The 14,405-nt window shown below is 46.1% G+C and overlaps 5 protein-coding genes across 5 annotated transcripts; 2 read left to right on the top strand and 3 right to left on the bottom strand.

The window, feature by feature from the left end:
• Positions 1-663: 663 nt before the first annotated feature.
• Positions 664-3,471, bottom strand: BDBG_03327 (uncharacterized protein). Its single transcript, XM_002626117.2, has 3 exons — positions 3,387-3,471; positions 936-3,337; positions 664-873 (listed from the first exon to the last, which is right to left on the bottom strand). The coding sequence occupies exons 1-2, from the start codon at positions 3,451-3,453 to the stop codon at positions 1,788-1,790; spliced, it is 1,617 nt and encodes a 538-aa protein (XP_002626163.1). The 5' UTR covers positions 3,454-3,471; the 3' UTR covers positions 664-873; positions 936-1,787.
• Positions 3,472-3,696: 225 nt separating this feature from the next.
• On the top strand, positions 3,697-7,473 carry BDBG_03326 (tyrosyl-tRNA synthetase). The gene is made up of 4 exons (XM_031721197.1): positions 3,697-4,506; positions 5,387-5,755; positions 5,885-6,696; positions 6,824-7,473. The coding sequence occupies exons 2-4, from the start codon at positions 5,629-5,631 to the stop codon at positions 7,073-7,075; spliced, it is 1,191 nt and encodes a 396-aa protein (XP_031577666.1). The 5' UTR covers positions 3,697-4,506; positions 5,387-5,628; the 3' UTR covers positions 7,076-7,473.
• A 50-nt stretch (positions 7,474-7,523) lies between these two features.
• BDBG_03325 (DNA-directed RNA polymerase II subunit RPB3) lies at positions 7,524-10,048 on the bottom strand. The gene is made up of 3 exons (XM_002626115.2): positions 9,792-10,048; positions 9,140-9,708; positions 7,524-9,055 (listed from the first exon to the last, which is right to left on the bottom strand). The coding sequence occupies exons 1-3, from the start codon at positions 9,846-9,848 to the stop codon at positions 8,641-8,643; spliced, it is 1,041 nt and encodes a 346-aa protein (XP_002626161.1). The 5' UTR covers positions 9,849-10,048; the 3' UTR covers positions 7,524-8,640.
• Positions 10,049-11,764: 1,716 nt separating this feature from the next.
• BDBG_03324 (nudix/MutT family protein) lies at positions 11,765-12,641 on the bottom strand (the record flags this gene model as incomplete). Its single annotated transcript, XM_002626114.1, has 2 exons — positions 11,765-12,194; positions 12,589-12,641. The coding sequence occupies 2 exons, from the start codon at positions 12,639-12,641 to the stop codon at positions 11,765-11,767; spliced, it is 483 nt and encodes a 160-aa protein (XP_002626160.1).
• Positions 12,642-13,135: 494 nt separating this feature from the next.
• BDBG_03323 (uncharacterized protein) lies at positions 13,136-13,716 on the top strand. The gene is made up of 2 exons (XM_031721196.1): positions 13,136-13,362; positions 13,563-13,716. The coding sequence occupies exons 1-2, from the start codon at positions 13,160-13,162 to the stop codon at positions 13,633-13,635; spliced, it is 276 nt and encodes a 91-aa protein (XP_031577665.1). The 5' UTR covers positions 13,136-13,159; the 3' UTR covers positions 13,636-13,716.
• Positions 13,717-14,405: the final 689 nt, after the last annotated feature.

Raw genomic sequence — 14,405 nt, 5'->3', positions numbered from 1 at the left:
ATTAATTAAGAATTGATTATAGAATTGATAGTAAATAATTAAGTAATTTCAAATTATAAGAAAAGATATATTGAGTGAGATTAGATAGTAACACAGGTCACATTTACAAGATCAGCTTACATAATGAGATTAAGTAATGCACTTAGCAAGGTTAAGTTTTCTACTTTCTATCTTTTCTTATAACTGAAATTGAGCAACCTGAATTGTAATATAGTTATAATAATAACTTAGCTGTGTAGAGAAACACTATCATCTTCATCATATCTTTTCCCGTGAGAGGTAATTATCTCAGTGAGCTCAGACTCTCTGACTCAGTTTAAGTGAGTTGCAGTATTATTAATCTGACATGATACTAATCTACTTTTAATACAAGTTATATACTTAGAGTAATTCTTATCAGAGAGTCTGAAAAGAAAAGATTTCATCTTCAATGAAGATATCTGAGATTTATAAGAATTTTTCAGATTCTTTAACTTTGACTTTTTATTACTATATACTTACACATCTTTAAGATGTGAAAATTACCTTAGCTTATAGTTAAAGAGAAGAAAAATAGAAATATTTCTTTAATATTTTAAAAAAATCTATATTTAAAATAGATGTACACTCTTAAAAATGATTATATTTTTTAATCTCAGAATTTCTGAGAGCTTTTTTTTATATGAGAAATTGAATTAAAATTTCTGTGTTTAAAAATATACTAGTTAACTTTGAGATAATACTTCTATTCTAAGAACTTGAGATATGAATATAAAAATCAGATACAACATCAGAATATTATTATTCTAAGATTTCAAGATAATACAGAAATGATGAATTTATGAAGTTAAGTTGAAATTCTCTTTTATACTCAGAGTACTGAGTAAATTATTTCTGTGTTATTAATAATTAGAAACTATTTCTTCTCAGATATTTTATAAGATATTATCACTCACATGATCTGATTTTACTATTTGAGTTAGCTTATTGCTTATTTGAGGTTAGCTCATGATATAATCATCAATTCAGTGTTAAAACAGTAATGAATATCTGGAGAAGTGTCTGAGCTTGCTGAGATAAGAAGTTGACAAGCCAGGCAGAACCAAAAGTCACGTGGGAAGATGAGGAATAAAAGTAGCTGTAACGGATGAAAATCTTGCAAGATCTGAGAATAAATGAGGGAAGAGATGGGGAAAATCTGCAAGACATGCTGAGAAAGATGGAGAGCTTCCTTCACATTCTCCCAGCGATCTTTAGAGACCCAGCCATCCTGCTCAACTCCCTGTCTGACAGCCAGATTCTCAAAATGCCGGAGGTGTGATCTGAGTTTCTCCCTCAGCTCACCATCACTGAACATCCTGTCAAAAATCTCCCTCAATATCAATATTGCCCCGTTAGGCACATGTGATTGGCCGAAATTAGCGCCGGGGCTGTATGGTGTCTGGAATACCACTCAGTCGTACCCCGCTATCCTGTAAGGGTTTCGATGTGAAATGGCAAATGCTGGGGTTCATTTGAGGGGTGGGCCTGGAGTGGAGACAATGAAGGGAAGATGAACGCGACATATGGCGGACTCAACATCCCCCCACCCTGGAGCCCTCCAGCTCCCAAACACGCAGATATCTTTCTATCCCGTTTGCGCCACTTTTGAGTTGGACAGGAGAAACAGGGATTACTATCTAGGTGGCCCGGAACATCTGCTATTTGGGGAATCACCAATTCGACACAACGATTTCATAGTTTTATTCGAGACAGGTTTATCAAATCTGTTTAACAGAAGCCCTTTCTCCGTATGTATCTGAGCATGACTACTTCTTCCTTGGCTTTTTGAATTGCTTGGGTGGCTGCTCAGGCACCTGAGTGAAGGAGGTAGATGGGGCGATATCTGCTGAACCGATGAAGCTTGATTGGCGGTCTTCATCCTCAAAGGATTCAGCATTTGACCGCTGAGAGAACTGAAGTTCGGTCTGGGAGACATCAAGATCCAGTTCAGAGGATATCTGATCAATTGCTGAGTGTATTCTTTTCAAATGGGTTGGTATCCATATATCGTAGATGTTCCTGGTGAATTTGTATGCCGTCCATCTCTCCTTGCCATCTTGTTCTGTGAAATCAAACTTGCGAATCGGGCGGCGGTAGAAGGTAGTCTGCTTTTCTTTGACTAGGGCATAGTGGCCGTAGATCCTCACTGTAGTATGATCATGCGAGATTGAGAAAGCAAGGATTTCCCGGTGAAGCTCCTGTTCACGCTTCACAGCCCTATAAAGCTCAATAACACCTCTCACCGCTACGGTCATGCTGTGGGCGTTTTGCCGGTCCGCTACCTCAAGCGCAACCTCACCACATTTTACCTCGCATGCCAGAAACGGAAAATACATGGTGTCCGTGGCCATAAGTAAGGAAGTATGAGTCCAACTGCCTATAAAAGGCTGGAGCTTTTCAAGTTGGCCATGTGTGAATGCAGACTGCCTGAATCCCACGCAATAATCGGGCTGCGGACAGGGACCGTAAAATGGAATGCATTTGCTCCAGGCCTCATTGAAACCCTCAATCAAGATGTCGAGGTTGGTAGCCCCATAAAGAGCCAGAGTCTCCGCGGAAGGAACAATTAACTGTCCAATATCCATAATGACCTTGGCTTCGTTCCTAAGACGTACCATCTCGCAAGTTTTTGTGAATAGATCATCCTGGAATCTCGAATCAGTGGGGACAAGTTGCTCAGTGTCAAGTAGGGACTGGTATAGCAGTATGCTCTCATCCGTGATGCCTGTATCAGAGTCACGCATAAAACTTCCCTTTGTTCTTAGCAATATCTCGTAGCGGCGATGTTTATACGGCGCACTCTTTTCCTCTCTTGGCTTCTCATCACTTGGCGTCGCCGCACTCGATTCTGATCCTTTGCGGCGGAGAGAAGAGGTAGATTTCTTTCTAGCAAGCAGAGAATTCATACTGCTGCCTTGCTTGGAATCTTTCCTGGGCCAATGTCCTGTCTGAATCCAATAACGGATAGGACTAATCTCGATCCCGCTGACGTTGCTCGTCGCCTCCTGGCTAGGTATGTTCTTAACAGTGGAGCTTAAACGGGATGTTCGCGGCCGCTTTTGGAAGAGATTTCCTGGATTTTGAAGTCGATCTTTGGCTTCTTGTGGCCGTTTCCGTTTTTGGTTTCCGTCTTGCGGAATGGTTTGTACCTTTTGGGGGGACTTAATTGGAAGGTTGCTTGCTAAAGAGGGGGATGGCTGTCTTTGTTCAGTGCTCCTGTCCTTGGATACAGCTCGCACTTGTAATTGTTCCAGACGCGCGCTTTTGCGAACCACTTTCTGCACTTGGTATTTCTTGATTCCTTGTGGCCGCTTCTCTATTGAGGGTTAGTCAAAGTAGGGAATAAATAAGTGTGAACAGCCCACCTTGACTTTGTCGCACTGAAGGTTGCGGCCCAACCTTTCTGACGTTTGGCTTTCGACGCGGTGCCATGTCGATTGGAAGGAAGAGGGGTATTGAAGGGTAGTTTTCTGTTACCGCTGGGCCTGGAATGCAATGGGAGGGATGGAGCATTGTCTGATAAAATATAAAATATTGACAAGGGGAGGGCCGCAAAAGGTCTTGGCACAACCCATGGCGCTAATTAAGGTAACTCCAACGATAAACGATTCTAATTAGAAATTTCGGGCCCTTGTAACTTAGACCCTTAGGTTTTTTCTAAACTATTTTGGCATATGATTGTTCTCATTCGGTATACATGCGGGCTATACGGAGTAGTCGTGGCGGAGTGGTTACATGTATTTGGCAAGAATCTACAACCCGCAAATCGAGATATTTACCACCAACCATTTGACTGCGATTTTGGCTCTCTGTACTCCGTAGAAAAATGAGGGTAATTGAGGGCCAATCGTTGGCTGTGCACAGGAACTCCCGAAACAACACTCCTGTCGCTCTTTTCAAACGCCAATAACTACTAGACCAGGAACCCGAGGAATGGAGTCCCCACACTCACACTCTGCACTCATAACTCTGCCTTGGTCTTCATAACCAGTTAGTTGCACTCCGACATATATATACTTGGGAAAAACTACAGCTGCATTTTGCCCAATTTCTTGGAGAGGAAAGGCAACTGGTTTGTCGAACAGAGCACAAACTAGCGAGATTTGATTGTGGAGTCCGTAGTTATAGATGATGTATCTTAATTGTATATTCAACATGCAACAACCGCCCCACCACGAACTCGCTCAATTTTTCGAATAAGAACCCGCCGATAGATCCATCGAACAGCCCTCGATCATACGAGCATTTTGACCCCAACGCCGACCGCATACCCCGTCTGGTGGTGGAGTTATTCAACCAAACGTGGTTCGAAGCCCCCGCGTGGGATATTCCCCCGTCCACCCCTACCACACCACAACCCCGGGTCAAATTGCCATACAAATTGTAAGGTGAAGAGACCTAGCCCTATGCACCAATCTTCTTGATTTTGGAAGATCCCCAACCTGTATTTGATGTTCCGAAACATCAACACCAAGTCCCACCCACGTAAGTTAGTTAGGTGGTTGATTTAATTATGTTACTGCCGAAATTATCTCAGCAAGCTCAGACGCTTCTCCAGATATTCATTGCTGTTTTAACACTGGATTGATGATTATGTCATGAGCTAACCTCAAATAAGCAATAAGCTAACCCAAATAGTAAAATCAGGTCATGTGAGTGATAATATCTTGCAAAGCATCTAAGAAACAGTTCCTAGTTGTTAATAACACAGGAACAATTTACTCAGTATCCTGAGTATGAAAGAGAATTTCAACTCAACTTCATAGATTCATTATTTCTGTATCACCTTAGAACCTTAGAATAACAATATTCTCATGATGTATCTGATTTTTATATTCATATCTCAAGTTCTTAGAATAGAAGTATCATCTCAAAGTTGACCAGTGTGTTTTTGAACACAGGAATTTTAATCCAATTTCTCATACAAAAAAAAGCTCTTAGAAATTCTGAGATCAAAAAATATGATCATTTTCAAGAGTATACATCTATCTTAAATATAGATTTTTTTGAAATATTAAAGAAATATTTCTATTCTTCTTCTCTTTAGCTATAAGCTAAGGTGATTTTCAAATCTCAAAGATATGTGGGTATATAGTAATAGAAAGTCAAAGTTGAAGAATCTGAAAAATCACTCAGGAATCTTCATTGAAAGATGGAACCATTTCTTCTCAGACCCTCTGGCGAGGATTGCTCTGAGCACATGACTTGTATCAAAAGTAGGTTAGTGTCATGCCGGATTAGTTAATAATAATGCTGCAACCCGTTCAAACCGAGCCAGAGGGTCTGAGCCCGCTGAGATAATGCCGAAATGCGCATTTATCTTGTGCATGAACATGAAACACAGTTCAGCTGATTTTCACCCAAGCTTCTTTTCTGTAGCGACATCCTCGAAGCAATTGAGTATCGTATTTCCCTTAGATCTCTTCCATCCTATCTTCCTCAGATAATCAGATAGATAATTGGAGTTGGAGAGAGAAAAGATTAATTCACTACGAATCACGTGACCACTAACATACTCTCCCCGCAGTTTTTATATTGTTGCTTTTTCGTCTCCCCGTTGTGCCTCCGCCGCCGCGCTCTTCGCCTCTCCCACAGGACAAAAAAAAGATGGCGAAAGAATTATCTCCCCAAGAGAAGGTCGATTTGATCTACCACAATCTTCAAGAAGTATTGAAGCCAGAGCTTATTGAAGATGTCATCCTGCGACAGAACCGCCCATTAAAGGTGTATTTCGGTATGATTTGACAACCCCCACCATTCGCATGAATAGATATAATATCTTTCAAGAGTGCCAATCCTTTCCAATGCCTGAGTAAGTAACTAAATCAAAGTTCCATAAAATTGAAAAAACAACATACAACAGGCACCGCAACAACCGGCCGCCCACACTGCGGCTACTTCTGCCCCATCGTAAAACTCGCCCACTTCCTCCGTGCAGGCTGCCATGTCAAAATCCTCCTCGCAGACATCCACGGGTTCCTCGACAACCTCAAAGCGCCCATCGACCTCGTCAACTTCCGCGCCAAATACTACCGCTACGTCATCACCGCCCTCCTCGAAGCCATCCACGTCCCCATCGACAAACTGGAGTTCGTCCTCGGCAGCGACTTCCAGCTCTCCCCCAAATACACCATGGACCTGTTCCGCCTTAGCAGCGTCGTGACCGAGCACGATGCCAAGAAGGCCGGCGCGGAGGTCGTGAAGCAGGTTGACAACGCGCCGTTGTCCGGTCTGATCTACCCGCTCATGCAGGCGCTGGATGAGGAGCACCTGGACGTCGACGCGCAGTTTGGCGGGGTCGATCAGCGGAAGATCTTCACGCTGGCGCTGGAGACGTTGCCGCGGATTGGCTACAAGGAGCGCGCGCACCTAATGAGCCCCATGGTGCCTGGGCTGGCGGGCGGGAAGATGTCGGCGTCGGATCCGGATTCTAAGATTGACATTCTGGACACGCCGGAGACGGTGAAGAAGAAGTTGAGGAAGGCGTTTGCGATGCCGAGGGAGACGGAGGGGAATGGGATTATTAGTTTTGTGGAGCATGTGTTGTTCCCTGTTAGTGCGCTGGAGAGCGCGGATGGGAAGGGGACCTTTGTGGTCGAGAGGACGGAGGAGGAGGGCGGTCAGGTTGTTTACGGGGATATTGAGGAGGTGAAGAAGGATTATCGCGCGGATAGGGTGGGGTTTTTTCTTCCCCGTTGTTTTTCTCCCCCTCCTCGTCTACATATCTCAATTACCCATCCTTCATCCCCACCAAACCCTTCTTTAGGAACATTTTTTACTAACCCGATAAAAACAAATCCAGTTAACCCCCCAACTCCTCAAAGCCGCCGTAACAACCGCGCTCAACAAACTCCTCGCACCCGTCCAGGCCGCCTTCCAAGCTAACCCGGACTGGCAAGAGGTCGAGAAGAAGGCATATCCACCCCCACCGGAGCCGGAAAAGAAAAAGAAGAAACCCAAGGATAAGGGAAGCAGATACCCCGGCGGCGGCGCTGCTGCGCCAAAACAGGATGTTGATGGTGTCGAGGAGAAGCTGGAGAAGTTGGCGGTTTAAATAACAGTGGGTGTGTGATTTAAAAAAGGGGGGGGGGGGGGCGGGGGAGAGCTTTCGAAGAAGATAGATAGCCGCTAAGTGGCTAGGCGTGTGGAGGAGGCGTTGGCGTGGAGTCTCTCTCTCTCTCTTTCTCCTCCCTTATCCATGATTGTTATTTGGGGGTGAAAAGGTGGAGAGAGTGTTTTCCCGGAAGACGGGGCTTTTTTGTTTTTTTTTTTTTTTTTTGTTTAATTTTTCCATTTGTCTTTTCATTTTGATCCTACACGACTGCACGACTTCAGAATATTAAAAATATAGAGAGTAACTATTTCTTGTATGTGAAAGAGGGCGAGCGGCGGGTAGTATTCACACTAAAGAAAATAGCATAATAAAGCACTGTAGACAACTTTTTGCTTAACTTTTTTTTTTTTTTTTTTTTTTTTTTTTTTTTTTTTTTTTTTTTTTTTTTTTACCGGAACATTTTATTGTTGCATCTGGCCTCTATTGTAACTAAAATATACAGAATACGTAGGTACAGTACAAACTGAGCTGGGTACGCAAGTTATCAGGAATTCGAAATAAATCAAAGCAACCAACCACAACCAACCAACCAGCTTGCAAACAAAGTTTTCGCAAACGGATATCAGAGCGAAATGATCTGTCTCCTCGTCAAGCCAATTTCAGTGTCTCGCTTCAGGCGGCTCCCCCAGTATTCTCTTTCTCTTTCTATGGTTGAATAAAAGGGGGGAGGAAAAAGGGGCTAGTCAAATCACCGGCGCTTCTGGACGACCGCCGTTTTCCCGGGTTGATTTTGCATGGTATGAGCTGTAACCCGGGGAAGGGGGACCGCGTGAAGGGTTCATTCTCGGGAGGCTACGCTCGAGGACAGCCTTCCCTCCCACCCCAGTTCAATTGCCCATCGCCTTCTACTCCGTCCATCCGCTCTCAGCATTGAGTCGAATTCGTCTTCTTGTGAGATCCGGCTTTTTCATATCCGGAACTTCATGCATACATCCTCTTCCTCGTGTCCCTCCCCTCTCATGCCACATGTTTCTCCTCTGTATGACATTCGACTTTCGCACAGCGAGACAATGATGAGACGGACACGAGTCCCGCGCACGCCGTTTCAACTCAGTATGTCCATATATCACTTTTTCTGTTTTATTTCTTCTTCTCTTTCCTGTCAGCCAAACCAAACCTCTCTGTCCCACCTTCTCTGGAATGTTGAGGTCTTTCCGGGGAAAAAAAAGGAAAACCCCATCCGTATGGGAAATATAGCATGCCAAACGATATAGCCTGCGATAGGCTAGCTGGTTGTCTCGCAGCGTAACGGGTCCAAATCCCGGTCAAAAAAAAGAAAAAATAATGCAATCATAATCATCCCCGCCCCGTCTGCCTTATCAGGCAACAGAAGAGGACAAGAGCAGAAAACCCCTTTTTAGTATGTTCCCCAACTCCATAACACATGCCACAACATTAAGAAAGAAACAATCCCACGAAAGTATAAAGAAAAAAAGAAAAAAGGAAAAAAAGATAGCCCTTCTTAAAAGAACAAAACCAAAATGAAACCAACGGAAACCAATAGTCTAAAACCCCCCAAACCCCTGCCCATACGGCGTAGCCCCATACGGCGTCGCGCCACCCGCACCGCCCCAAACGCTCCCACCCCCAGCACTCCCGCCAACACTATTAGCCGCATAGGCCGTATAGCCACCATCCAGCCCCTCCGGTGGCTCATAGGCGTCGGGGCTCCGGCCACCATCCTCATCGATGCCGTTCAGGGCAGCGCCGTCGCGATCCGTATCGCCCGCGCCGGTCAGGGCGGAGATGATCTCTGCAAGCTTGCGTTGGAGGACGGTGATGCCCTGTTGGACGATGGCGTCTGGCTCGAGGTTGCCGATGCTTTCGACGTCGAGGTAGAAGGTGGAGGGTTGGGCGTCGTAGTCGAAGGGCATGTCGGGTTGTGTCGGGGTTTCCCATTCTGCGTTTGCAGAGACGGGCCTGTGGTGGAAAACATAATATCAATATCAAATATAAAAATAGGTTTTGACTTAAAAAGGGAAACGGAGCAGGGGCAAAACATACCACTCCTTAATCGGATCCTCCTCATACCAATAATCCACATGCTTCAAGTTATTATGCGGGTCATACTCAAACCCCACCGCAGCCGTCGGCGCCCACTTCGCATGCTCCTTCGCAATCCCCTTCTTCGCAACACACGTCATCTTAATCTCCTGGCCCCTCCGCAACTTACAAATCAACGGCCCTTTCCCCTCCGCATCCGTAATAACCGGGTTACCCACCCACTCATTCGCCCGGTCGCCCACCACCACCAGATCGCGCGCGTACACCTTCATGATGTCCTCGCCCGTGCATCGCGCCTGGAGCGATAGGGTGACGACGCAGCGCGCACAGCCGCCCTCGCAGTCGCAGTCGCGCGAGTAATACATGTCCGCGTCGCAGTTTTTGGAGTTGAGCGGGATGAGGCCGAGGCGGTGGGCGATGAATTCGTCGGGGAGGACGGAGGTGTTAGATTCGATTTCGACGACGTCGATGGCGACGGTGGGGACTTCGGCGAGGAGGGTGCGGCGGAGGGAGTTGGCGAAGGCGAGGTCGACGGAGCTGAGGCGGAAGTCGACGCGGTGTGGTTCGGCCTGTTTTGGTTTTTGTTCGACGTTGGTTAGAGTCTGTAGTTTGGTCTTCTTTTTCTTGGTCTCTTCCCTTTGCGTCTATTTACCTCTCTGACTGTTACTTGAGGGCCCTGGAGCTCGATGTCCATTTCATCATAGTCCATGATGGATGGGGGGAGCAGCCGCGCGAAGGCTGGCTTCCTCCCTTGATTGTGGTTCGGGGGGTGCTGTTTACTCTGTATTCATGGATCGCTGTTCTGAAAGTGCAGGCACACAAGGTATGAGATGGTCTTGAAAAGTTAAAAAGTTAAGTAGCCGGTGGAGAGCTTTTGAGGCGGTTGAGAGATGTCTGGACTTGTAGAAGTTGAAGCCCAGAGCTTCGATATCGATGTTCCTTGATTGGGACTAGAGAAGCGTTGTCGGTGAATAGTTTATCCGAATGTTCCTAGAATACTCAGGATGAAAGAAGAAAAACCACATTCATTCTGTTCCGTGCAATCATTCTATTCGTTATTTCCCATCCCATCCCAATACACCAACTAACAGAATATATAATAAAAATATAGTAAAATCAACACTCCCGTGCAAAACTCCACTCACTCTCAACCTTGCAGTGTGTGAAGGATGTAACCAAAATGATAGTTATCATAACTCATAGGGAATGCAAACAAAGCAAAATGGATAAAATATTGAATGACCTCGAAATATAGAGAAATTGCCGTGCAGTCGTGTCGTTTTGTTCGTTTGGTTTTATCATAAAAGAGCATCGATTTTAAAAAAGGGGAAAGGGAAGTGGTTCCTAATTCCAGATTCCTCGCTCTTAAGAAAGGCAAGAAATAAGGCAGACAACAAACAACACGCCAAACCATGGATGAACAGATCTAAGCATAAAGCCATCTCCTCGCCCCACTAAAATCAACGGCAAAGGAGTTTCTCCCGTCTATGGTTTGTTGGTATATCACAACATAAGTCGGGCAAAATATAAGGGGGACCCGATATGAGAAAGGTCGAAATCAGGATTAAAAACAAAAAGATGGTGGTTGGGTAAACTGGCGACCAAGAAAAGAAAGGAGACTTATGGCGGTGCATCATAGCATCCAAAAATAAGAGGAAATGAATAAATAAATAAATAACAGAACCGTCCGTCTAAATATAGTGCTTGACCGAAGAAAAGAAAAAGGCAAAGGAACAAATGCAGCACAAATGCACCAAATACTAATTTGGTCCCCCACTCCCCCACCTCCAAAATATCTTCTAATCAGCTCAACTAACGAAAAACAGTTATGGGGATACAAACAGGGGGCAAATCATTTTCTATCATCGAAACCATTCAGGAAAACAGAACTCTCTAAGGTTCGGAATGGGGGTTGGGCGAAGAGGTGGTGGAAAACGAGGGCTAGCTAGCGATATGTATGTAGAGACAAGGGCTTTCCTTTGCCCTGAAGAAGAAGGGTAGAAAGGAGGTCTCCCGGGAAAACTAGACAACAAGATAAAACATGTGAGCCACCCAGAGGATGATTGGGTCTTGGCTAGACGAAAGGGGAAATGTGTAGAGGACAGGGTGATTTGGATAGCGGGAGCAAATATATATATATATATGGGAAGAGGAGGTTCTAGATGTGAAGGATAAATTTTAGAATATATCGTGTATTCATAACATCAAGAAATGATGTTAGCCTGCTGTCGGTGGGATGAGAGCATTGGCCGCGGATCTCGAAACGCATTTAGCAATATTGTCTAATACAAAACTCGAAAGGGTAGTGAGGTCGAACAAGGAGTAGGACGAAGAAATTTTGCCGCACTTTGCGCATAAATTCTAACAATAAAACAGAGGGGCTGGTAATCTCTATCAAAAGAAATTCCAATATGATGTAATTAGTCCCCGGCATAACGGAGGAGACTGATCAAAACGACAGGTTGTGTGTCGACGATGTCCTCCAAGGAATCAGCTGAATAGTTCCACGATATGTTGAAAAGTAATAGGCAGTGAGACGGCAATAGATAAAATCATCCCAAAAGTAAGGCAATATGCAGCCATTACCAAGAGAAATAAAAGCCAGCCGGGTACAAATATCGAGTACTATGATCTCTTGAGAGAGCTGCGATTTAGAGCATCGAGGAGCTCCGGGCGAGTCGCCAATGCCGCCGCGGCCTGCGCATAGGTAACCCATTGTCGTTTCCGCTTGTGCATTTCGGGCCACTGGGCTTCCTCGCGGTCAACGCGAACCTCGAAGAATTGATACAGCACCTTGGGTGCCTTCAGGGACACCTGGGCCGGGGTCCGCATGTCTGCGATCTTGCCTAGATCACGTAGGACAGTGCAGACGACGCCTGCCTCCTCCCAAGCTTCGCGGCAGGCAGCCTGCTGGGCGGACGCCTCGTCCAACTCCCAGCCGCCCTTGGGGAGAACCCAACCTCCGCGGCGAGTAGACTGGATCAAGAGCACCCTGGACTTGTCAGGGGAGATGGGGACGACGCCGGCGACGAGTCGTTCGCGCTGGGGCTGTAGCCTAAAGGAAAGTTCCGATGGAGCGGACATGTCAGCGGAACTTGTTGGTTTACCAAGCCAATAGAAGGGAGGCAACGGGGTCAAAGCAGGGCGCGACATTGGCGAGCGTAGCCAGTAGGAAGGGGGAGAAAAATGGGGGCCCGTTCAGTAGGGATTGATGGGTATGGGGTGAGGGAGAGTAACATAGTGATGTACGTTGACGAGTAGGATATATAGTGGGTGTAGTTGAAGGGAGAAGAGGTGAGGAGAGACGATGTGATCTCATAGAAGTCAAGGTTGGTAGGTGGTGGTGGAGGGGGAACAGGACAAGGAGATGAGGGGCAGGGGCCAGCAGCGAGGGGAAGGCGAGAGAGGAACGGGACACGTGCTCCAACCAAAGGGTCAGCATTGCCTACTCACGCTGGTTCGTCCTCCCCGTCCGCGACTCCATCTTGCACGACTGGGCCATTGTTATTGCTCGCCTGTCAATAGTAACCTTCGTTCGTCTGTCGTCGTCGTTCTTTTTCCTTTCCACGGGCGGGTCGATGCACTGGACTCTTTCAGCCACTGTATTATGTCGTTTCTCTCCCAAGCAAAATAATGTTGAACAATCTCCGGTCCGTGGTCCAAACGCGCACACACGCACACACACAGGCACACACACAGAGCGAGAGAGATACAAGCTCTCCCACACACCACACCGCTTTTTTATCCTTTTTGTTCTAGCGGCGGATAAGCCTGGCAACTAAAATTCCCCTTTTCGTCTTCCCACCCACAGACTCAAGCCAGAAGTTGTGCTGGCTAGACAGGTTATAGATATATAGCGGACAGCGATGGGTAAATTTGCTGTCTGGGTAAGCCCTCACGCGAGAACCTTCCTAAGCTTGTCTCCGGAATTGCCCTGCGTAGACAACAACTATATATAGAGAGAGGTAGGCAGGGCGTATATAGGTATATATATATATTCGATAGTGATCGATAAGAAAAATGGAACGGCAACGCAAACAGCTCGAATCTTCGTTAAAGGAGGTAGAGTATTTGTTCTCGTGCGAGGAAATAATTCGATCAACGGGGGAATTCTGCTCTTCTCTTCGCAAACGGGGTCGGGCAAAGCTTTGCTTTTCGAGCTGCACACCGCTATCTGTGGGTGCTACCTCGGACGAAGGGCGGATGATCAGGGTTGATGAGAGGTAGGTAACAAAAGTGGCGAGCTATCTATCTATTTGAGGACGAGGACAGGAGGAGATTGGAGCAAGTGGAGGAGAGATTTCAATCGGTGTACGGAGTGGTATGTAGTTGGGCTGTTCGGGATTGGGATTGGGATTGGGACTGCTGGCAGCGGGAGACGGTCGATGGAAAAATGGACGGAAGAAGAGAGCTTCCTTTTCAGTCCCGCGGGGGCCGGGGCTGGGGAAGAGTATGATTCCGAAGAGGAGCTGAAGGGCTGGACGAAGACATTGTAAACAGGGAGGGGAAGCAGAGTAAAGTAAATAAATAGGATGGGAAGTAGGACAGGTAGCCGGAGGGTCGAAGGAAGAGTGTAGCGGACGGGGAGAGGGAGACGGAGACGAGAGACAGCAGACACACGGAGTCGGGGACCGGGCGACGGAAGTGCTGAGTGTGGGCAGCAGAAGAAAACAAAACAAAAAAAAAAAAAAAAAAAAAAAAAAAAGAGCACACAACTACAATTTGCTCATTAGAGTTTTGAATTTCCCAACTTTTTCTTTTTCTCTTTTTCTGCGGAATCCACCACCTGACATTGAGAAATATTAAAAATAGCCATCCACTCTCTCTCCTTTGCAGCGAATATATGCAGATTGCCCCTATCCCTCTTACATATATACCTTAACCTTATCAACCTACGATTATCAAGAACATCTGGCCTGGCAAATGAGCGCATTCCCGACCCCTCCACCTCTCTCATCCGGGACCAAAAGACGGTGGAAGTGGAAGCCAGGATACCATCGTCATAAGCGTTAAGGGAGATCTCGAGACCTCATCCTAAATACAGATCATAAATAAGAAAAGCAAAGAAGAGCCATAGAAAAAAGAAAAGAACACGCCATTCAGCCAGCCTGTTAAGAGCACCGCATCCTGGCTCGTGCTCAACACTGCTTCTGGGACTCGTCGATAAATTATTTATTATTGCCAGGTGTATGCAGTATGTATGTGTGTGTGTGTGTGCTAACTGGCTCCCGCTTATTAGCTACACCTTGACTTTGCTAGTTATGTT

Source organism: Blastomyces gilchristii (assembly GCF_000003855.2).
Source record: "Blastomyces gilchristii SLH14081 genomic scaffold supercont1.5, whole genome shotgun sequence".
Lineage (NCBI taxonomy): Eukaryota > Fungi > Ascomycota > Eurotiomycetes > Onygenales > Ajellomycetaceae > Blastomyces > Blastomyces gilchristii.
Note: the sequence above shows the minus strand (reverse complement) of the source record. Positions and strands in the feature narration are given on the sequence as shown.